This window comes from Cyrtonyx montezumae, unplaced genomic scaffold (genome assembly GCF_038088225.1).
Source record: "Cyrtonyx montezumae isolate F1298 unplaced genomic scaffold, pur_monq_1.0 scaffold_2, whole genome shotgun sequence".
Classification (NCBI taxonomy): domain Eukaryota; kingdom Metazoa; phylum Chordata; class Aves; order Galliformes; family Odontophoridae; genus Cyrtonyx; species Cyrtonyx montezumae.
The window spans coordinates 35,763,850-35,787,256 of NW_027071936.1; the positions used below are offsets into that span (position 1 = coordinate 35,763,850).

General features: G+C 37.4%; 1 protein-coding gene across 3 annotated transcripts; it reads right to left on the reverse strand.

Annotated features, from left to right (window-relative positions):
* Positions 1–1,326: 1,326 nt before the first annotated feature.
* Positions 1,327–21,280, reverse strand: AP1AR (adaptor related protein complex 1 associated regulatory protein). Of its 3 annotated transcripts, none has more exons than XM_065736884.1 (10): positions 21,171–21,280; positions 16,430–16,478; positions 14,868–14,894; positions 14,021–14,046; positions 13,076–13,172; positions 12,149–12,247; positions 8,881–8,939; positions 7,750–7,823; positions 6,789–6,917; positions 1,327–4,203 (listed from the first exon to the last, which is right to left on the reverse strand). In XM_065736884.1, the coding sequence occupies exons 1-10, from the start codon at positions 21,245–21,247 to the stop codon at positions 3,938–3,940; spliced, it is 903 nt and encodes a 300-aa protein (XP_065592956.1). In that variant the 5' UTR covers positions 21,248–21,280; the 3' UTR covers positions 1,327–3,937. The 3 variants fall into 3 exon arrangements, with proteins under 3 accessions (XP_065592956.1, XP_065592954.1, XP_065592953.1); XM_065736882.1 differs by having other exon boundaries at positions 8,881–8,942; XM_065736881.1 differs by lacking the exons at positions 16,430–16,478; positions 21,171–21,280 and adding an exon at positions 20,791–20,944 and having other exon boundaries at positions 8,881–8,942.
* Positions 21,281–23,407: the final 2,127 nt, after the last annotated feature.

Consider the following 23,407-nt stretch of genomic DNA (forward strand, 5'->3'; position numbering starts at 1 on the left):
CAAATGACTGCATGTAACCTAAGAGCAGATTTAATGCTCATTTTTAAATGAAAGATTATTACCCATGCTTTATTAATATGCCAAAGTCAGCAGCTTCAACTTATCAAAGTGATTGCAAAAGGAAACACTGGTGAATTCTGCATGTACCACACTGTGGGAGGAGACAATGATAACATACAAGATGAAAAACACATTAACTAGGAGACAAGTAGCTATGCTTGACAAATGATGCATAATTTCTAGTTACCTCACTATAAAATCAAGAAACATTATGGGAAAAGAATCAATAGCACACCAAAAGGCGCTGTATAAGGAAAAATCTGAAAAGTAGCCAGTTTTAAACATGATCATGATACACGTCCAGCAAAATAGGTGACTTTTTTTTTTTTAGATTAATGGACAAAAAGTATTTATAATCTATTTTCATAATACACATGGTTTGTAGACACTAATAAAGTTTGCGTTCATTAGCAAGATATACTCTGATAGCCTACAACAGTTTTTATGATAATGTGGCCAGGTCTGTTTCATTTTAGGAGATGGTATAAAGTAAAAGAAAGATAGTGAGAATGACCATTTTCATTTACAAAGGGCAGCTAGATAACTCCACATCGTTCTCAGCATACACTCTCCCCGAAGTTTGATCCCTCAGTTTGAGGTGATTCTAACAGTACTTTGCAAATTGTTTAATTGGTCACCAACTAGATCATCACTTTAAGGCAATAAGACTGAATCTTAAAAGTGACTGCACAAGTGACAATTTTATCCCACTGACTTGAATGAAATTTACTGTTCATACATGAGTTTATGGAAAGAGCTTTGGACAGAACAGTTCGGATTAAGGGGATTCAAAACAAATAAGCAACAGCACGATGTTTACTTCTTACTATTTTTCAGCTCTACGCTGAAGTCCACTGTTCAAGTTCAGGCAAAAGAGAAATGCAGGAAAGGTAGACACCCCCAATATGATATCAAAGCAAGCTGGCAAAGTACCTAGGAGGCTACATAAAGCTGTCAGCTGAAGACATGCAGAAATAATACAACTCCCCCTCCACAGAATTCAGGTGATATCCTGAAGACACTCATTTTATGTCTCCCAGGTATTCAGTGGGAATTCAGAAGCTTCCATTAATCACATATTACTAACATAAGTGGCAGAAATAGTATATGCATTAATACAGGGTTGTTATTTTCTTTTTTTCATTTATTTTTCATATTTCTTTTTCCCCACTTAGTACTGCTAACAGTGTTCACGATTACAGAATACCAGAAGACTGCTCTGACACACTACACTTAATCTAATACTGCAGGGACAATCACACAGATTTCACATTTGATAACAGCACAACTTTAAAAAATATATACTTATTTAACTTATATAAAATATACTTAAGATGAACAACTTAATAAAATTTTTCCTTAGTAGTAAATCATTTCCAATTAAAAAATACACTATTGCCCCTATACAGACACAGGCAGCAAGTCAGCTCAAATGATATTACTAGCTAGGACAGACACAGAGAACAGGGATGTTGTTCACATTATACAAGCATATCCTTACTTTGAAGCACGGCACTGCAGAGTTGCTTCTTTTTAACAGTAGGGCTCCACACTCCTTAGATCCTCTATTGTTGTGACTTGTTAGAGCTTCCTTTCCATAGCAGCAGGTCCCAAAGACAGGAGGGTACAGAATTCAGTAGCTCAAGACACAGCTTTGTTAAAACCTTAAGTTACTTGATGCATAATAATTTTAAATGTGAAACAGAATCCTTCATGATGCAGAGAAAATTTTGGGTAACAATTCATTTTCAATCAATGAGATAGTGGCCACAAAAAGAACAACAGAAAACACTTATATGTAAGATTGACTGAAAATTTTAATAAGTTTTAAGTTTGTACAGAGATATGTATTTTACAGTACTGTTATTTCATGTAAGCTGTATACATCATCTTTCCACTTCTTACATTTCCATAAACATTGAGTGTAATTTTTGAAGTCACTCTGACTCACTTAACTCTGAAAAGCAGAATGCTAGTAACCATGTCTACAGAACACACACATCACAGTACAGACCTTCAGTTGGAGATATGACTTCTTTCTTTACTATGTGCCTGCTCATTCTACAAGCAGGAATGCAGCTTACTTCATTGAAGCATAGTCAGGACGAGTCAATCTCACATTCACTAATCAGGAAAGGATAAGTTACAGTTTCAGCAGGTTAAAAAAAGTGTTATTTACATGGTGAGAAAGTTGCCTTCATTACAGTAAGAATATATTACATGAATAAACATCAGAAGTTATACAGTAGTAGCCTATGCCAAACCAAAAATATACATTTGATGTGTACAAATTTTTAAAGCATATTACAGGCATTGCAAATGCAGATAATTACATTAAAATATTTTCAACAACATAGCTACAGTTTAAATTAAGAAATGGAATGCTATCAACAAAAGATTTTTATCCTAGTGTTGATATGTACATATTTAGTCCAAGTGTGCAGGATTTTTTAAGTTGTCAAGAAGAGGACCACGTTGTAGCAATCCTAACATCACACACAGGCTCAGATAACCTAAAACAGTTCTGCAACTCATACCAGCAAATTCAGTTGTCCCAGTGATGTAGCTTTTCCTATGTAACAGGATGCTGCTTTTATTGCACAATGGTGAAGTTAGACACCACTCTCTTTTCTTCAGGGGGAAAGAAACCAGACAGCTAGACAAAGTAACAGTAAAATAGAGTGGCTTTACTGAAACACTGGGAAAAGCTTGAGATTTACAATTGTTTTGCATGTTCTCATCAGTAAGGATTGCTTGTGTCCGTCCCCCCCAACCCTTAAAGAATAAATTATATTAAAAACAAGGGCAAGGCCACACAATGCACTAGATCTGCAATAACTGAACATCTGCTGAAACTTCAGCCCGTGTTATCAGTATTAGCCATTTAGTTTAGAGGCACAGGAAAGCTAGAGCACTTAACTATGCTATTTTGTAGAGAAATTTGGTCTCCCAGTTCACTCAGAGAATGTTGCTTTCCCACTATTGTTCACATTAGGCTATTACAAGTCATCCAGAACTTAAGAGTTTTAAGAACCATGTAGTAGCTGATGTTGACCTTTAAGAGAATGGGGTGACAAGGGAGTGGAAATCAAAACTTTGGTCCAGCTACCCAGCAGATAATGGGTTATTCCAGTTTAAAACAAATAATTGTTGCACACTTCCCCCCTGTCTAGGCACACACTGACTATGCCTGGCATTGTTATACAGGACAATATTTTACCTAACCTGATGATTCATACCATGTTTATTGAAGTTAGTTGTATGCTTAGTATAAAATAATAATAATTTAAAAAAAGTAAAGGAAATGGTGAATGGAACACACAAAGCTAGAAAGAATATAAGACAGGCTCAGAAAACTGCAATTCACCATGTGAATTTTTTTTTAAAAACTGGCTAATTACACCCTCCAAATTGCTAAACACCACATCAAAGAGCACATAATGGAAATAAGGACAGTTTGTTAAAAATATTTTTCTATATTCAAGTATTAGACAAATTATATAAGACTTTCTCAGGTAAGTCTCAGGCCAATTATGAGCTTTAAAAAAAAAAAAATCAGTAGAAACATCATCCAGAAAAAAAGCTAGTTAAAATATAGATATGCCAAGCTATGAAGCTTAAATTAGTGCAGATAATTTTATATTAAATCCAGATATCCAGACATATACACAATAGAATCATCCCAGTTTTCACAAAAGTTTAAAAGGTAGATGATAAAATTGCACTTAATTCTGAATTAATTCAGATAGCAAGTCTTTCCCATTCCTTGCTGAACAATTTATAAGAAAAAGGGAACAGTGTTATAAAAGAGCAATATGTTTTTGTACATTCTATTTCACTTTTAAACACTTGGTCATAAACAAGGGCCACAGTTTCACTACCTGTCCTGTAGATCAGAATCAGATGTCCTTACATCTGATGTAGACAAATCTAACACAGGATTTACAAATCCAGCATATTCTGAATTGCCATTATCATCCATTTCAGCACTAACAAAGTCATTCTCCCACTCTAATCCATTGGAATCATCGGAGGCTGAAGCTGGATGACTTCCTGTCTTCTTGCTATTAAATCTCAGTGCTGCCCGGAGTATGTCTTCTTCTGTTTTCGAGCGTTCTCTCATTGGAATCATTCTGTTCATGCCTGCAATTTAAGACATGTTTATGAGGACAAAACTGAGGCAAGTATCCTTATGTTTCTCTTACAAGAAGAAACAAGAATCACATAGAGATTCAGACTCTGGTATTCATTCCTAAGTATCACAGGGCTTTTTTAGTTTTTCGCATTCCCCTCCAAGGTGTGGCTCTTCACATTGTAGCCAGCTTGGCTTCTAAACTTCAGAGGAAGCCAGAAAATACTGTGAAACAATTCAGAAACAGTATTCATTTCTTCCTATATGAAACCTACTGCACTCCATTATGAGCACATAAAAGTAATAAGACTCTGGAACTGTGCCATTTTCAGAAAACCTATATACCTGGGAAATCCTGTAATACTCTTAGAATTCATCAACAAACAGATGAAGTATCACATTTCAAACAGAAGCTAAAAAACAGATTTTGAATACATTTTTACTGGAAAGGTATGCTTAATTTCACACAAAATACAACAAAACATTGGTCAGGAAATTGTGCATCAGAGCTGCTATTTATTTTGTCAGTGCTTACAGACTTTTGTGGTGTATCAAAATCATCCTCTGTCACTAGAGAGGAGGGTGAAGAGACTATATACCATGTGACACTGGATTTCTCTTACACTCCAAAATAAATTCACCATTCAAATTTGGAGTAGCCAGCTGATGAATTAATTATAAAGTTTCACTTGTTGCAAATGGAACAAGTTTTGGGAGCGAGGGGAAACCACAGGAATTAAAAAAAACGTTTAGGAGGTAAATTTGTCCTTCATTAGTAATACAAGTTCCTCACCTTTTAGCTGTACAAGATGTCAAAGAATAAAAGCAAAATTATCCTACCAAAATAAAACCATATTTAATCCACGACAGTTCCTATTGCCTTATTTTCCTTACACCCTTCATCTTTCTGTGTAAATTCTTTGTAGTCCTATAACACTGTAGGTCAAAAACTATGCCTCTGTGCTCAAACAGCTCCAACTCACAATCCTGTATCAGTACTACCATTAGAAGCAGACAATCATTGTACCCTTAGTAGAACATAATCACACCTAGTTCAGGACCTATACTTTTCCTCTAAGAATCCTCCTAATTTGGCAACTTTAGAGCTGAATGACATCATTTATTTCCTGTTCTTAGTTTTCCTAGTTAAAAGGAAAACCCCTTTCAAAATACTGGTTCCTCTCAACTATCTGAGAAGTCCCTGTACAACCCTTTACTGTAGCCCCTGCTAACACTTGAAATGCACGACTAATCCATGAAGTAGTACCTCAGGTCACTCAACCCAGCCACAAAGACACTTGTCAGAGTGGTACAGTCCCTACAGTAGATTTTTCCAGTAGACAGTAGAGTAACTAAATTGCTCGTCATAAACAAGCAGTCGGCCCCATTCAGAGAGATGGTTTTAATACACTTACAGCTAGATCAAGTCCACAAAGAATTTGTTAAGGCTACTCAAAGTCTCTGCGGTATTGACTAGTACTTCTTTCAAATGATCACACTTACTTTGCAATCACTAAAACAAGTCGTGTTACATGGATTATCTTAATGTCTCTTCTGCTCAAGATTTAAGGGGAATGGGAAGAGATGCACAATTGTCACAATGAATAACTCTTAATAATGCTTCCCCTTTGTAGCACACAAGCTGGTAGAAATTAGAAAAAAAATGCAATATTTCTGCACTTTGGCAGTTTTTGGCACTTCTCAGCTTTTAAGAAGTGCAAGAATAGATTGAATACTTGTGGCTAAGTCACTAACTGGTCAAAGTGCAAGCCTGCTGGTGCTACCTGCTGGTACCTCTTAATGTAAAATCCAGTATACACCAACATACATGATACTGTTCTAACTTCAGTTCCTCTGACCACACTAAAAAAAATAGGTTGTGCATTTCTGTGATAATTGGAGAAAGTTAAATCTTTCTAGTTCAAAAGCCTGTTTTGACATTTTAGTGCTCTTGATAGTGCCAAACATTTGAATTATACACACTGTCAATAAAAAAAAGTTATGAATTCTTAAATCAAATCCTAGCTTATTTGTAGTGAACTTTTCAAAAGGCACTGTCCCAAAATCTTGAATAACTTTGAAAGAAAGACAAGGGCTTTTGCATATTCCCTATAAAGAATAGGAAAGATCTACAACAGCAGCAATGAGGATAGTTGGGATACTCATATGGAATCCAGATCCAAGAAAGTTTCCAGTAGAACCATAGAGGTTACCATAAAAGTGATCTTTAAAAAAACAAACACAAATCAACCATAAGAAAAAAATCCTATCACAATGCTTTCCTGAATGAAATATGCTTGATCAATTTCTATAGTTAAAAAACTATATAGAACAAACTGTTTCTGTTGCTACTGGCTCACAAGAGGGCAGCATTTCTTCACAGTTAGTTTTGGTAAGGGCTTAACCTACAGTTCCATTTAACAGAAGATAGATTGACTAAAAGATTCAGATAAGTCATTATTAGACAGACAACCACATCTATAAAAAAAGCAGTTCTCTAACTAAAAATTATGTAGGGTTTAATCATTACACATTGAGAGAAATGTCATTAGAAGTAAGCTTTTAAATCATCTTCCCTTTCAAAAATGAGATTTACCTTCTTCATCTTCCCACTCTAAATCTAATGAAGTGCTGTCATCATTTCCACTTGTTGATTTTGTTTTGGTCATTAAGTCACAGCTGCTCTCTGTGTTTGGTGTCAGCACTGTAGCATCAGATGAAAGTCCTGCGTAAAAAAAAATTTATCCATAAACACTTGAATTTGAGATTTAACATGGAAAACAACTTTTCAAATAAAGTTCCCATTCTACACTGTGGCCTTTAAATCCCATTCAAAAAAGAGTTTCAACCATCACTTCCAAGAGTACATAAGAGTCGCTTAGTAACACTCAACAGCACTAAGATATTATGGGATGACACTTAGTCACACTGTCCAATTTGAATTATGGAAGAATTCAGATAGTTGTAGGTTGATTTTGTAGAAAGACTTACTTCTTAGTGACTATCACATACCATCATTAGATTTCTGAATATAACAGCTTATAAATTTATTCTCCCATAAACTACTAGTGGGATTTTTAAATATAGGCAGCCAAATCCTGTTAAACTTAATTGGAAAAAGAAGTTAACCTTTAATTATTATTAACCTAATAGTTAACCTAATTATTTCACTAATAAACAATTTAAAAAAATCCTGTGCATAAACATTTGCATCCTTAAATCACTCGGGTTTTACAAGAAGCTCACAGCATGGATGTTGCCTCCATGCATGTGGTTGTAAAGCCTTAGTAATGTAGAACCCATGCACAGAGCATGTCCCTGCAGAACTTGCAGGGACATGAGAACTGGAATGGCTGTAGCTCAAACTGCATTTCCTATATTTTTTGAGGCCTTAAACCACTACAGATTAAAGAGGAAAAGAATTCGCTTTCTATTTTTTTCCCCTCTCTCTCCAAAAATAATACATATATAAACTATGTGGGGAAAAAAAGTATCACGTCTGTGCTCCTCAGAGTTACTTAACATTTAAAGACATACATTATAAAAGGAAGACTTACTGCTACTTCGAAAAGCTTCATACTGGAATTTCGTATTTCTTAAGAAAGAATCAAAATCTTCCTCTGTCACAGAGCTGTAAGAACAGAGTATGTTTTATTTTTAGTTTTATAAACCTCTAACAACACCATAAAAGAGATGTTAAAACACAACAACCTCCCATTTAAAATGTGTAAAGAAACTATTCACGGTCCCTTCTAAGCTACAAAGCACATAAATCCTTAACTAAAATCTTTACAAAATGATCATGGAATGGCTTTCCATTCCATTTGATCACATCCTGAGCCTGAGCTTCTGTTCAATTCTTAGTTGTAATTTCAGCTAAACACGAATTATGTCAAAAAAACAACCTTCCCCCTCTCATTCTGTCATTATGGATAATTCTTCTGTAATTTCTTATTTTTACTTTAATGTATTCAAATGCTCTAACACCAGCACATCATTTCCAAAACGTGACTAGCTCCAACTCACCCAATAAAACTCATTTTTCACAGCTCCTTTTCTTACTGTATTCTCTGTATCTAATCAAAATCCCTTCTATTCCTCCTTCTCTTCCATTAAAAAAAAAGTTTGCTTTTAGAGCTTTTACTAAATTCAAGCATCCTTTGACAGTAGATGTCATTGTAACTTGTGAGGAGAATTAAAGGAACAACATTCAAGAAATAAGCAGAATATATAAGCCATTCAATTTCCCATCACATTAATTTCTACTTTCACAGGGCATTTCAAACAGTTCTTAATAAAGCATTTGACAACTAAATATTTTTGTTATATAAAAAAGCATTTTATATACAGGTGCATAAATATGCATGCATATGTATATATATAAAAATTGCTGTGATCCTGTGATATACAATATATAGATAGGTAGACGTTAGCTGAGAGTAGGTTTGATTTCTTATGAGTCAGTCTAGTAACTACAGTGACACTTACAGCAAATGCAATCTACCCTCAGTGTTCACAGATTAACAGGAACCTGTTTGAATTCAGTAAGTACTTGGTGTGAACAAAACTGCAATAAGTGAAAAGAATTCTGACTTAATGTAGTTTACAAGTCTTGAAAAACTTCTGTAAGATAGAGATACGTTAGAGTAAAAACACAGTTCAGCTATTACTAACACTTCATATCTTACCTTTGATAGTCTCCATTATTAACAGCATGTGTTCTCTGTGTTATCCTCTGCTGTCTACGCTGCTATTGAAAGAAGTAAATTGTTGAAAATGCTGAATGCAGTCTCTCAAATGTACTCAAAACTCATTCCCTTAACTGCAGCACTACAGGGTGATTGTCCTGGCTCTTGGAGCAGTCCAAGTACAGCCAAAGGAAAGACTGACTTTCATTCAAACAATGATCAAATATTAAGATACTGAGAGTCTATTACATGCAAGTAGTTTTTTGTTTTTTTAACTTCAGAAATCTCTCCATTTATAAAAGGTACCTCTCTATTTTGATGACCAATGATCAATAACCATCAGTTTACCTCGAAACATGCAAACACTACTTGACTGATGATTACATTTGTCTCTTCTGTACCGTGCTCTCTTCTTTAGGTATTTTCAACGCATAACTAACAATTGGATTACTTTTCATTTTGCTTTGTGCAAAAATGAGCCAACCATTTAAAAAGTCTTCCTATAGGAGTTTTTACTCCTGTACAAAACAATACTGCTCTCTCCTTCAGTTGCGTGGATCAGCACAAAAAGCTTCATTTATTTTAGTTACAGATTTACTGCCTTGCTTGGCCAGAAGTAATATTAGAGTCTTTGAGCTTTCATGGTATCACTAGGTGGAAACAGAATGAAAAAATGCAAGATACAAGTTGATAAACACATTCATTTTGTAATTGTAAGAGGAAGAATAGATGCCACAGAAGTAGGGTTCTAGTGCTTCTTAAGTTCTGGAATTTTAAGAACATAACTTTGTCTCAAGTTTTTTTTTATTCCCCTGCCTGGAAAAAATAATCATGAAAACTGTGGACCACAACTAAGGAACAAAAGGAAAATCAGCAAGTAGTATTACAGTATTACTCACATGGACTATGGCAAAACCTAGGATCAAAACAACAACAATAACAAACAAAATAAAACAAAACAAAATAAAACAAGCTAGTTTCATAGACAAATATGACTTAACTAGCTACAATGTTTTCTGAAAAAAAAACCCTATTCTCAGCCTTAATGGATCTGCCCCTGCAAAGAAAAGCAGAGTGTAAGTAAAGTTGACAATTAAAAAAACTTGATTTAAACTTCATCCAACAGTTACTCTCAGGTGGATTAACAGTCCTGCAAAATATTTGAACAGCTATGATTTTCAATCCCAAGATGACGATGGCTTTGTTTGTTGGTACCTTCTATCACATGTGTTAAAGTAAGTATCAAAATAATCAGGTTGAAACCAGTAAGGAAATGGGAAGTGCAGAAGAAATAGGAATTTAACATTGGTGGTTAAAGATCAGAAGATTTAAGTGAACAGGGAGAAAAGGCCATGAGTTTGGCACCAACATAGTTGGTATATAAAAAAGAGAAAACTATTACTGATATATGAATTTTAAAAGTCTGTTGTTGCATATAACTATGTAATACGTAACTTAGATTATCTGTCCATTTTGATGGGTCACATACAAGTATACAGGATCAACACACACATATATTAAAATTCACTGCTGTAAAGTACCCTGACATTCAGGGAAATATCAGTAAGCAATATTAGACTTAAAGCAAAGCCATCTTTTCTTTGAAAAGAATTTTTTTTTCTGATTTATTAGACAATGAATAACAAAGACATCAATTATATATTAAAAAAATGACTCCTAGCTGATAAAGAAAGGTTTAAGTTTAGTTCATTATATATATATATATATATACACACACACACATACACATATATACACACACACATAGTTCATTTATATATATATATATAAAACCCCACTACCTTAGAAATGTTTCAGGATTTTGGATGGGTTTTATTTTTGAAGGGAATAAATGGCACTAATTTCACAAGAACAAAAATCTCCATAAATGCATTCTGTCACAGGTTCTGTCTAAAAGAGGTGCCTGTGAAAAATACTGAGATGAGTAAAGCAGTATTTTTCACACAGAATATCTACAAAGATGAACTAAAGGCTCAAGCACAAAAGAGGTCACTTTTCCTGACTTTATATAGAAGGAACAAAAAAAAACAAATGAGACAGGGACAGGGAAAGCGTCAGAAAGAATTAGCCACCCACCCTAAATGGCAAGAGGATAGAAAGAGAAATGTAAAATGAGATCTGAGCTATATTTAGTAATATAAATATTAGATGAAAACTGAGTCATCGCTATCAGTCTTCAAATAGTAACTTTCAATCTATTCACTTTGGAATATAGACAAAACACTGGATTTAAACATCTTGCCTTTACCTTCTACAGATTTCAGACTTTTTCCATTACTATAATTCTGAACACTTACAAATTCACTTCTGATTGAACAAATATCACATGTCTAGCAGCAGTTGCCTTGAACATGCTACAACTTCAGTCAGAAGCATTGTATGTAGACAGATACTGAAAGCTTTGAAAAAGGTTCTGTTAAACATACACATTTCTGGCAACATGAAGTCTCTGTGAGAACACCTCCTTTAATACGTATTTTAAGATGCAGAAAATATTAAGTGTACTGATACATGTTTTTGAACTGGAATATGAAAACAATCATTAATAAATGCTATCAGGACACAAAACAGTAACTGCTTTCTGAAATGCAGGAAATCTAGACGTAGCTTTTGTTTTGCTTGACCAAGCTCCAGTTACCAGACAGACATCTAAAGGCAGGCACTGATACATTAAATAAATACCACTGCTAAGTACTTGTTACTGGAGTTTGGCTACTACACATACAAATCACAAAACCATAAACAATTCAGGGTGGAAGGGACCTCAGAAGGTCATCCAAACCCAACCTCCTGCTCAAAGCAGGGTCAACAGTGAATTCAGATGACTTGAACACTAATGGTTAGCATAAGCCACAGAGACAGGGAACAATTTAGTGCAAATAAATGTATAAGTTCATTTCTTAAACCTAAATGATGTCATAATTAGTGCTTAACTTCAAGATTTTTAGTTAGAAAACTGTTTCAGATCACATTAAAGATCAGTAACTTCTATATAATGTTAAGAAGTCTGTTAAGCCAATTCTAGATTTAAAAAAACATCTATATTCAGAATAATAAGCTGTTTCAAACAATTCTAATGATTTTCATCTTTCCCAGTCAGATTCAAATCATACTTTCTCTACTGGAATTTACAAGCTGGAACAATTTTGTCATTACATTTCCTGTGATGTAAAGGATATGAGGAAAATCTGCACACATAAAAACAGAAGAGAAGCTCTGATATATATTGGGGTCCTTTTCCCCTCACCTCCAAGAGCTTTTTCTGCTTTGCTGCCCTGGCTGCTTCACGTTGTGCAGCATATAAAGCCTCCTCTTCTATTCTTAACTTCTCCTCTTGTAAGGCTAACTGTATATGAACAAAATAGTAATGGTTAACAAAAGCAGAACCTATCTATCTTCCTATGAATAAAATCATAAGTTCAATAAATCAAAAGAAGAGGTACTAGAAAACAAAGATAAAATAAATTTGACTATAAGTTAAAACATTTTTCCCCATTAACTAAATCTAACAGCTTCCCGCCCACAAACACCCCAAGAAATTCAGATAACTAAACAGTATCTTACTGAATAAACATCATTACTTGTGAATCGCTGTGAATGTGTGGCTGCATCCTATTATGAACTGTCCAGTGAAAGATGTAGAACTCCGGCTGCAGATTTAATTACTACTTTTTTTAAAAATCATTCTCCACTTCTATGTTGTATTCTACATTATATTCCATTAAATGCTTCAAAACACTCAAGTAAAACTGACAAATTGTCCTTTCCTTAAGAAAAGCTTTAGAAAAAACTGAGCACAAGAAAAACTAAATCAAATATACTCCCCATTTTACCTTTCATACAGATTAAAGGATGTTCACATTTAACAGATCTCAGCTCATAAGATCTGTTAAATGTGAACAGTCTTTTCTTTTGAGCCAGCTGTCCATTTGGCTCTGAAGTTATTACGAAGAAAATTTGTGATGCAAACTTAGGTGCAGAGTGAACTCCTTGGCACTGACTGAAAAAACGAGAAGCGATATACAAAAATCAACTGTTTCATTCACATGAATGAAATCTCGTGCTCATGGTTGATTTTAACTACCTAAAAACAAAAAGATAACAACACAAGCAAGCAACCCAAACAAGAAAACAACAAGACACCCACATCATCCCAGTTCTTTTAACCGCTTACCTCTGACTGAAGTTTCACATCAACAGCTCTCTGCTTTTCAGCAATGGAGTCATAATGCCTGTCTTTCAAATCAGCAATTTCTTCCTCAGTCAAAGGTCTAAAAGCAAGACAGAAACACAAAAAGACTAATTATTGTTTACTCATGATAACCCTAAGTTGCAAAAGTAATTTAAACATATCCATACAGCCTTTTTTGACAGTCCCTTTAATCCAAATTCAACAAGCTGTGTATTAGGCCTGTTCCTCCCGAGCAGAGTTCCAAAGTTCCAGTTTAGAGGAAACAACGGTGTCCCCAACTTAGAAAGCATTTTTTCTATCTCTACAAGTATAATCTCAAAACATCTGCTAACAGAATTACTGGAATCAAGTGGTTAAAATTTCACTGCTGTGTAAATCTTGCCTTTTTTTTTCCCCTCATTTATTCAGGTTGCCTAATTCTGATTTGTTCCTTTTCCACTTGTTGCCTACTTTTACGTATATAACAAACCAGCATTATAGTAGTTGTAAGGTTTGCTACACCGTTTTTCTGGGACACCTGACAGCAAATTACACTGAGAACTATCAAACATAAGAAATACAAAACATCTAGAATTATGCAACTGAAACAGTTCAATGTTTTCACACATTTCCTGTACAGCAGACCTATAAGTTTCTACAGCTTGCATAAATACTAACACATTCAACTAAAATTAACGGAAGTTACGGCATGTAACTTAAAGGGCAGATCTGAGGAACAAGAATAAAGACACCCCACAATGTTCTGTCTTCACATATTTGCCATCATTTCAAATGTTTTAACATGGTTAAGCATTAAGGTTTAACATATTCTGTCTGCATATCCAATTACAAAGAAAAAAAAAAGGGTTTCATGGAAAGCCCCACAAAATTGTTTAAAGTTTAATAGGAGAGTAGAGAGAGAGAGGTCCTGGAGTCTTAGCAACTTACCTGTGACTGCTTCCTGGGCTTTCCCCCTGTGAGAAGTGGAAAAAAAAAAAAGCTGCCTCAATTTTTGAAAATCCCATTAGTCAATCACGTGTAAGAGAACAGAAGACACATGATATGAAATCAGTTTCTCCCTATATGTCAGTTCTTACACCTGGACGAAAAATACACCCCCTTATGTACTACTTTAATTCGGAATTTTAAAATAATTTGCTTTGCAATCAACCAAAATAGATGACTAAGTAAAACAAATAAGAAGTGCTTCCAACCAGAAATAAACATTCCAGTAGCGTACTTCAGTATATCAGGAATCAAACTATTAGTTATCATGTTTCCAAATACAAGTCAAAGTACTGAAAATACATTCTCCCCACCGTTATCAACCTACATTAAAACTACAGTTTTAAGGCCAACTTCTATGGTTTTACATATCCTTCAGTCAGTTCTGTCACATCTCAGTGCTACCAAAATGCCCCTCAGCAAAGCAATTTGTGCCCATTTAAGACTCAGACAGTGTTCACAAGACAGTGTTCACATACAAGGCCTATAACAGGAACAAATTCTTTTTCAAGATTTTTTTGCTTTTTCTTTAGTTTTTGTCCTGCTAATATTTGTACACTTACAAAGTGCTACCTCCCACATTCCCCCAGCCAGATTTTTCCTATTACAGTTTTCTATTTCTCAGAAAGCATTAGATATTCCCAGAGCAAGCAACACTCTTAAGTAAATAACTCCAGCAATTTCAGGCTGAGCAGACCAACGCAGCATCAAGTAGGAGACAGATGCTTTGCAATCATTTCAAGCGAGTGTATTGTACTGACACACATCACATTATGATCCATGCACCTACCTCATCACTTTCCACAAGGTTCTCAAACTGCAGAGAAAACATAAACAATCTTTACAATCCAGGATAATAAGTAAGTGAACACTTGAAGTACATGTAATCACATATTTAATGAGCCTTGTGAAAATAATGCTCCAGTGATAATACTGCAATTGTAATGCTTTTTGTAAAAGGATTTTCTTTTTGAAGAATTATTGCAAGCTTCTATCTTAGTATGGCTATTAGAGAGACCAAAGCACACATTCAGTTTAACAAACACAAAATGTGAGAGGTACAGAACTAACTTCCCCCTTGCATGGCAACTGTGATTCTTAAAAAAAAAATTAAAAAATTAAAAATAAAGTACATGAAGTTGTATTTAATTTACAGAAAACACGGGGTTATTTTCTACACAGGATTCTAAAAGCAAACAAAACACATGCCCCAGCTTTTCACACAAGAAACTTAAGGCCAAAAAAGCAATGCAATGCTTTATGATAGGAAGCCAAGAAGTCCCCAAGCAATCTAGAACATATGCAGCACTCAAAGTGGCTTGAAGTTGAACTATCACACAAAACAAAGCAAATGGAAAATCTTCCTACAGTTTTCAGGATAGTAATCATACATGAGATCAATACATCAAATGTGGATGTCAGTAAGACTCCTGGCTGTTCTAATTGCTGACTAATTGCTACAAGTAGGATATGTTTAAGAACCTGAGGAAGGGACAGAACCTTCTTTCCCATATCATACTGCTGATGCAGGAATGCTCTCACACAACTGGAAGCTGTGTGCTAAAAATGGATCTCCTCCACTTTACACAGCTCAAAACCAAAGCAGTGATTAATTACTAGTATTCTCAGTAATGGGAATCTCAGAAAGGTTTAGAACTTTTCCAAGTATTTCTTATGGCCTGAAAAGTAAACCAGCTTATTCTAACAATCTCAAATTATACAAATAAACTTCACACTGTCTTTTATGAAAAGGGGAGATATTCAGTGGCTGTAAATGATCTTTTTAGTGCAAAAAGAAAGGGCTGATATGCATCTAACTGTAAATCTATGTTTCAGCTTTTTTTGTTGTTGTTGTTAAGAACCAGATTTGTGATTCTGCAGTCAAGAATAAAATACTCCACACAAACACCAGCAGGAAAAAAAAACAAAACAAAAACAGCATAGCATCCCAGCATAGAAGTGATGAAGGAAGAAATAGACTTTAGAACTATCCAGCGCTGGCTATCAGGTGACTGGAGTTAATTCATGTCAGATGATAACAGATGACTCTTAAAAAACAATAGAGTAATAAGTGTGATTATGTGTTAATGTTCCCAAGTATCATAAGAACCACAACCTTGCCATCCAGTGTAGCATCAGTTCAGTCTGGAATAACGTGGAATGTTTCAGTGTACCTGAACTGCAAGAAGCATCAAAGGTATCACTAAAATTAAGCTCTTTCCAGTTATTTACTCCAGAAAAATAAAACAAACAAAAAACCCACAACATCACAAAACAAGAATTAGACAACTACCTTCCAAAATCAACCCAAAACAAAACAGAATCTGACCTGATTTAAGTATAAATGCTCACCTCTATAGTGAAGTGCTCTCCTGTTGAACATGTTCTAAAGTACTTTGACCTAGAAAAATAAGTCTAGTGTTACTCTACAGAATAGTCTTCTTTTCAACCACAGTAAAAAGAAAATGCCACACAATTTTAAATAGCTTTTCAAACACTTTCAGTATGAAACAAATATATAAACTTCATATAATTATGTTTACTTATTAAGCTGTGCTCTCCATTGCTACCAGAGTATAGAGACAGAAGTACACCTTGTACAGAACTGGAGAAAACACGAACACCCTCAAATGGGAGGCACCACTTATCAGCATGCTGAACTTGCCATCAACAAGCGTTAGGCACATTCTTTAATACACTTCTCTTGAAAAACATTACTCTAGACAATTTCCATATCTCCACTGCTCATCATGGAGTTTAATTCTTTACTAGCATAATCGTATGATGTCAGCGTCAAATAATACATCCCATTTTGACAGCTTGACACAGCTAGAAGGTTGACCTTCTTCCCTCATATTCAAAGAAGCATTATAAATTATCAAAAGAATAACTAAGAACCCCTGAGAAAAAAAAAACACCTCTCTGGGGTAAAGACAATACTCCTCAGCTAGAAAAATAGCTATCTGGAATCTGTAATTTTATATGGGGATTAATCTCCTCCTTAATTCTTTATGATCTTAATGTTGTCCTTTCTAAAAAGGACAACACCAATACAGTATGGAGTTATCTGAATAAATTTTATCCAAGGAAAGAGGTTTGGCTGTCACTCAAAAGTACATTCACACTGGTGATTCAGTAAAACATCAACTTCACCTAACCTTTTTAAAAGAAAAGTTCCCAGTTACAAGTGCTCATCAATACCAGGAGTAAATCCAGGGCCCCAAGCATTTCTATACTTGTATGACAGATTGTTCTGTACTTGCAATGAACACATACTTCCACTTTACTAAAAGCAATATACCAGCCAAAGCCTGGATTATTTTAATCGTAACATTTCATCCCCATTGTATTTTCATTTGGAAATCAGTCAGGACACACCTCACAACAACCTGGGCTGCCCTTTTCAGTGCAGACTCCTGGTCAATCTTTCCTTGCACACACAACTGTAACCTCACAAAGCACAGCTGGCACTAAAGAATCACTTTCAGTTGACTTGTTGCTATGAAATCAGGAGATAAAATGGGCATTTTAATTCATACACTGAAACTTCTTTATAGCTCGGACGTGTGTTATGAGCACTTAAGATATAACAGTGAAATTACCTTAGGTGAAACATTTTAGCGTGCAGTATTCAATGACATTAAGAATTGAATTTACTAAGACCATTACACAAAATTGTTTTAGGAACTTGTATTCTTTAACAAAAACACAGTTCCAGTTTACAACAACAGAAGCTAATAAAAAAAGATCAACTTTTCAAACAGACCAGCTGCAGTCCGATTAGATCCAAGAATGTAACAGTAAACCAATGGAAATCAAACAACGCAGTGCAAGCCTGCTATGCATAATTACAAATGTATCAATGGTAGTAACATTTCAAGGATGATCTACATTTCCTGCTATATATTCCTTGCTGAATAGGGCTCGATAACCTAAGACCTAGTTGTGTACAAGAGTCTGGGCCCTGAAATCTCAGAGCACCTACCGGAGATTGAGGTCATGGAAGACAGAAATGGAAAACACTAACTTCATCCCCATGCATACCAGCTTCAACTGAAATAAAACAGTAATACTAAAAAGCCTACAGCTTTTATTATTCTCATTTAAACTCTTATTTTCTAAAACAGACTTGAGAAACACATAGGTTTGGTGGCTGCAAGCAGGCAGCCAGTAGGCCACTGGACCTATAAAGACTGTTAAATCAACCTTCAAGTTCTAAACAAATTGAAGAAAACAACTTTAATCCACTTAACATCTACGGGCCTTGTTCACCTTTACTTTTTTATTTATTTATTTATTTTTGAATGCATGAGAAAATATTTTTATTAAACATTAACATTTTGTGCATTAAAAATGCAGCATGAGTTTGGATTTTTTTATCCCCTCCACACTTTGGATAAAATGGATTGTTTTGATTTTGCTACATTTTGCTGTATAATATCTCCCTATCCTAATGAAAAAGAAAAAAAACAACATATGCTGTCTCTAGGTTGTTTATTCTTTTTAGCCTTACAGTTTTAAGAACCCTTACGGTCGAGCACAGTGATAAAACAGCAGTGACCTACTTTCTAATTATGGCTGCAGATACTTCAAGTAAAACTATTTCAGAAGAAGCCTAAGGACACTCCCTAATGCCAAAACAAAACAAAAGTCTCCAATTGAAAGTTTCTGTTTTTACAGAAAGGTGAACTGTATTATACTGAAGATCTTCAGATATCATTTCTTTCTATATGTGTACAATGTGAACTCTAGAATCATTGCAACAAATCACACAAATCCCCAAGTATTCAAACACAAATTAGAATCTTGCAGGCCTTGAAAACACCTGCTAAAAACTGTATAGTTTACTGCTTAATTCAGAATTTACTTCTTAGAGCCTAAGAATGATGAAGTTCTATTTCTGGAGGAGAAAAAAATCTGACTACAATAATCACCATTAACTTGTTAAGCTACATCATGCTGCCCCAGAAGAAGTCAGATCTGCAGATTTTGGTAGCAGAATTTGGATCTGCAGAAGTCTGTCTCTTTCAAACGTAGAAAAATGCATAACACACATTTTACAGTTTTATTTTTAGTCTAATACCCTGTCCCTCCCACCGTACACTTATGGGAAATACCTGGGCTGCTTAACACTCTGATACTATTCTGTACTATATACTATACGATACTGTACTGCCAGCACATCCAGAAAACAAAGGTCTATTGAGACATATGCCACCTGTCTACAAGAGGTAGCACAGATTGTTTTCTTGTAAGCTTATTCCTGTATACAATAGTCCAGTTCCAGGATTCAAAAGGAAATCCAAACAGGTTGCTCACTTCACCACCTAGAAAAGTCTGTTTTCTGTACTACAATTCCATTTTTCCAACTATTCCTAAAACCTCTCACTACAGGCATGACCTGAAGGAATATACATTTAACATTACAACAGCAGACAGTAATATTTACTTCACTGGTAAGAACAGTCTGACCTCAGACAAAGAAAAGGAATATGTGCACATCAGAATAGCTAAGCCATCATAGCAAACAACCTTCTTGTTTGTAGGAACACACCCTCAAAGATCTCCTCAATCCAACCCCCAGCTTAAGAGAATGGCATTTCTCATAACACTGAACACTGACATTCCTCCCAGCCACTATGAAAACCAAGCTGGCAGCAAACTGATAACTATGCGGAAGACATCAAAACGCACTGTCAAGAAAGCTGGTAACCTCAGTATGAGTATGCAGAAAACCAACTGGTGCATATGAGAAGTTTGAGCACAACAGGAAGCTAACAAGTCCCTAAAACAATTCTGTGTAATGATCTTAATAAATTCAATCAGACATGAGCCCAAACTAAACACCGGAGGAGGTGACACCGCAAGCACCAATGAACATTCAAAAACCAAAACAAAACACACACACACACAAATAAAAAATCAAAGTGTTGCAAATGAGCATGAAATAAAAGAATGTAAGAGGAAAAAGAAAAAAAAAGTAATAATCATTTTAGAGCACAGGGAAAGATAAAAGAGAAAGGTATATCCAGGAATTGCTATTATGGCCAAGATAATATTGTGCCTTTGTGGACTTTGCCTCCTATCCAGTGCCAAAGGGTCAGTTAACAGCAGCTGGGCAGGAGAAACAAACACAAAGAAAACCAACACAAATCCATCAAGCCTCAAAATCAAAACCATCAGTTCAAAGCATGAGAACACTTTGCAGAAGACTTGCTACCACTAACCCTGAATGTCAGAACAGCTATAATCAGAGAGCCAGCAAAAACCACGGGTGAGGCAAGATCCTATGCTATGTTTTTCTCAGACTCCGGCACAATAAATGGATACTTCAGTGACACGGTACAGCACTTTACCTATCTGCACGTTCTCAGTGGGAGCACCAAGAAGCCAAGCAGGTATCCTCCAGTGCCCAGCCCCTCTCTCACCCCTATTCCTCGGGAAATGATTCCCAGGAGGCCTTCGGAACAAGCTGATCAGCCCGCGGAGCCGGGCAGAAATTACAGGCCTCCAGCCTGATACGTGTAAGGCGCTCAGGTCGGCAAGACCTCGCAGTACTTGAGTTCATCCTCATCGGCCAAAAGCAGGCGACACCGAACTACCGAACACCGGCAGGAAGGAGCGGGAGCGGCGGGCAGGGCGCGCAGCCTTCCGGGTGTGCACGCGGCCTTCCTGCGAATCACTGGTTGGAAAACAAAGCATAGGCTCCGCACCGACACAAAATCGGAAAGTTTATCTGCATTGCCGTGCCGCCGTCTCCCGTGCCAGCCCAGGGCCACAGCAGGGCTCACGGAACACAAGGTCATCCTCCCGAAGACGTCGCCTGCTCCCTTTTCCCGCAAGGCGCTCATTTCGGCAGCTGCGTCCCGGAACCCAGTCTATGCTTTTCCCTATGGGGGAGCGCCCTGGGGCAGATAACCCCGCACCCAGCCCAGCCCAGCCCAGCGGGTACCGCCGGGGCCGCCCGCCTCGCCCTGCCCGGGCTGGCCCCGGCGAGCCGCGCTCCCGCCGCGGAGGAGGAGGGCGGAGCCGGGCGGGCCCAATACCTCCCCGCCCCGGGGAGGGCTGAGGGGCAGCCGCGCTGCTTGCTTACCCTCCGCCTCGCTGAAGCCGGCCCGCTTCCCTGCGGAGGAGCAGCCCGCAGCAGCCCTGCGCCCAGCAGTTCCCCATCGCATCCTGCGCGGCGGCCGCTGCTCCTCCTCCTCCTCCCGCCGCTGCCGACTCGCGCAACGCCACGCGGCGCACAACGGTCGCGCCGACAGCGGTCGGCCAGCGGGGTGGGGAGTCGCTGCCCTAAGGAACAAAGGGCCCGTCTGGGCCCGCCGCGGCAGCCGGGCGAGGAGGAGGAGAAGAAGGAGGAGGAGGCGGGCAGAAGCTCGGCGCCCACAGGCTCATGGCCCCACAGCCGCGCCGCTCCTGCAGCGCAGAGGCGGACGCCGCATGCCTCGCGCTGGCACCGCCCCGGGCGGCAGCGGCCCGCCCCTTGCGAGCACGCGTGTGGGGAGCGCGGCGCGGCTCGGGGCTCCTGTTGGCTGGAGACGTCGTATTGCAATAGGGAAGATGGTTCCTCTCAAATGACCAGGCCAGAACCCAGTAAATGCCATTCGGATACCGACGGGACGTCAAACGTGTCCGGAGCATGGGGACTTACGACTTAGCAAGATACTTCACTTACTCTTTGCTACCTTCAGTCTCTGTGGCTTTAAACATCATATTGTCGGCCTCTTCTCCCGTATAACTAGTGACAGGATGAGAGGGAGTAGCCTCAAGTTACACCAGAGGATGTTCAGTTTGGATAACGGGAAAAACTTACCCAAAAGAGTGGTTGGGCGCTGACACAGGCTGCCCAGGGACATGGTGGGGTGACCATCCCTGGAGGTGTTCAAGAAAAGCGGAGATGTGACACAAACATACATAGTTGGGAAATACTGGTGGTAGGTGGATACTTGGACTAGATGAGCTTAGAGATCTTTTCCAACCTTAATGATTCTGTGATCACACCAAACCCCATCATTGTAAGTTACCAATGCATTTACATTTAAGAAGTTTAAGACCACTCAAAACCCAGAAATAAACAACAGAAGCAACCTATAACCAAGAGAAACTGCTGCCATCTTTTAAGTTAGTTCCTGGAGGAGGCTGGAATCACCAATTAATCAATCCCATTGGCACTGGATACTGTTCATAAGCAAGAAGGGCTGGTTTTCCACCTCATCTTGTCCAGAAGTCCAGCATACCTGCATCCATCTGTGCACAGGTCAGAAGGGCTCTTGGTAGCTCACGTAGGTAAGTTATGTATCAACATGATGGGGACAAATACTATCTGTGCCCTGCATCGTTCTCATTAATCTTCAATAAACATATTAAACCCAAAGGGCTGCCAAACTGGTACCCTTAGCATTGCATTCTTGAAGAACCTTTTGTTGTTCCTTCTCAGTTATAGCCCCAAGACACTGAAGACTACAAACACTCTTCTCCCTATGCCTCTAGGTAGATCATTCAAGCAACACAGCATCATCTCTCTTGTAAGCCGTTGTACTTTTCTTACCAATGATGAGCAAAAAGAATTTCTGCCTGCAACATGGCTCTGAGATTGCACCAACCTCCTCTGTAACAGATAATTAAATATTTGTGGTCAAAAGAAAGAAGAACTAAGAATTGAAGAACTATCTGCACTAACAAACTGAGTTTTTGAGGTCTGTTTTGAGCCTACGGTTCTTGTTTGTGCCTTTTATTTAATGAATCCAAAGTGGTAGCTTAGAAGCGAAAGAGTTAATCAGTTGCCAAGTTAGCTATCTTTTAGCAGTGCTGAACAGATGCCTGCACCCAGAGAAAGCAATTGCTACAATAATGATAAGCAGTAGAAGGTGGGAGGGATATAATAAGTTAATGCCAACTGAACTCTGAGTTTTCTTCCTGGAGATGTGAGGTCAGCCTCGAAAGGTGCATTACAGTGATTGCACATGGGAAGTGAGAACGAGTGTGAAGGAGAAATAAAAACAACTAAAAATTAATTACAGAAAGGGGCACACATCAACGTGACTCAAGAGAAATATGATGCAGGTTTCAGAAAGAATTATTGGAATATATGATGCTTCACAATGCTGTTTTCCACAGAATTAGCATTTTGGCGAGGTCTGTGGTGCTCCTTTCCCAAAGAAAAATGTTGCAGTAGTCAAACCTGGCAGGCATCCATAAATCTCTTTGTAGCAATTGGCGACTTTTCCTAATAGAGTCCCCTGGACTGTGAAATGTAGGCCACCAAACTGGGGAGAGAAATGTCTAGGAAATGGCTGGAATAAATTGAAAGTCAAAAGGGCTAACTATGGC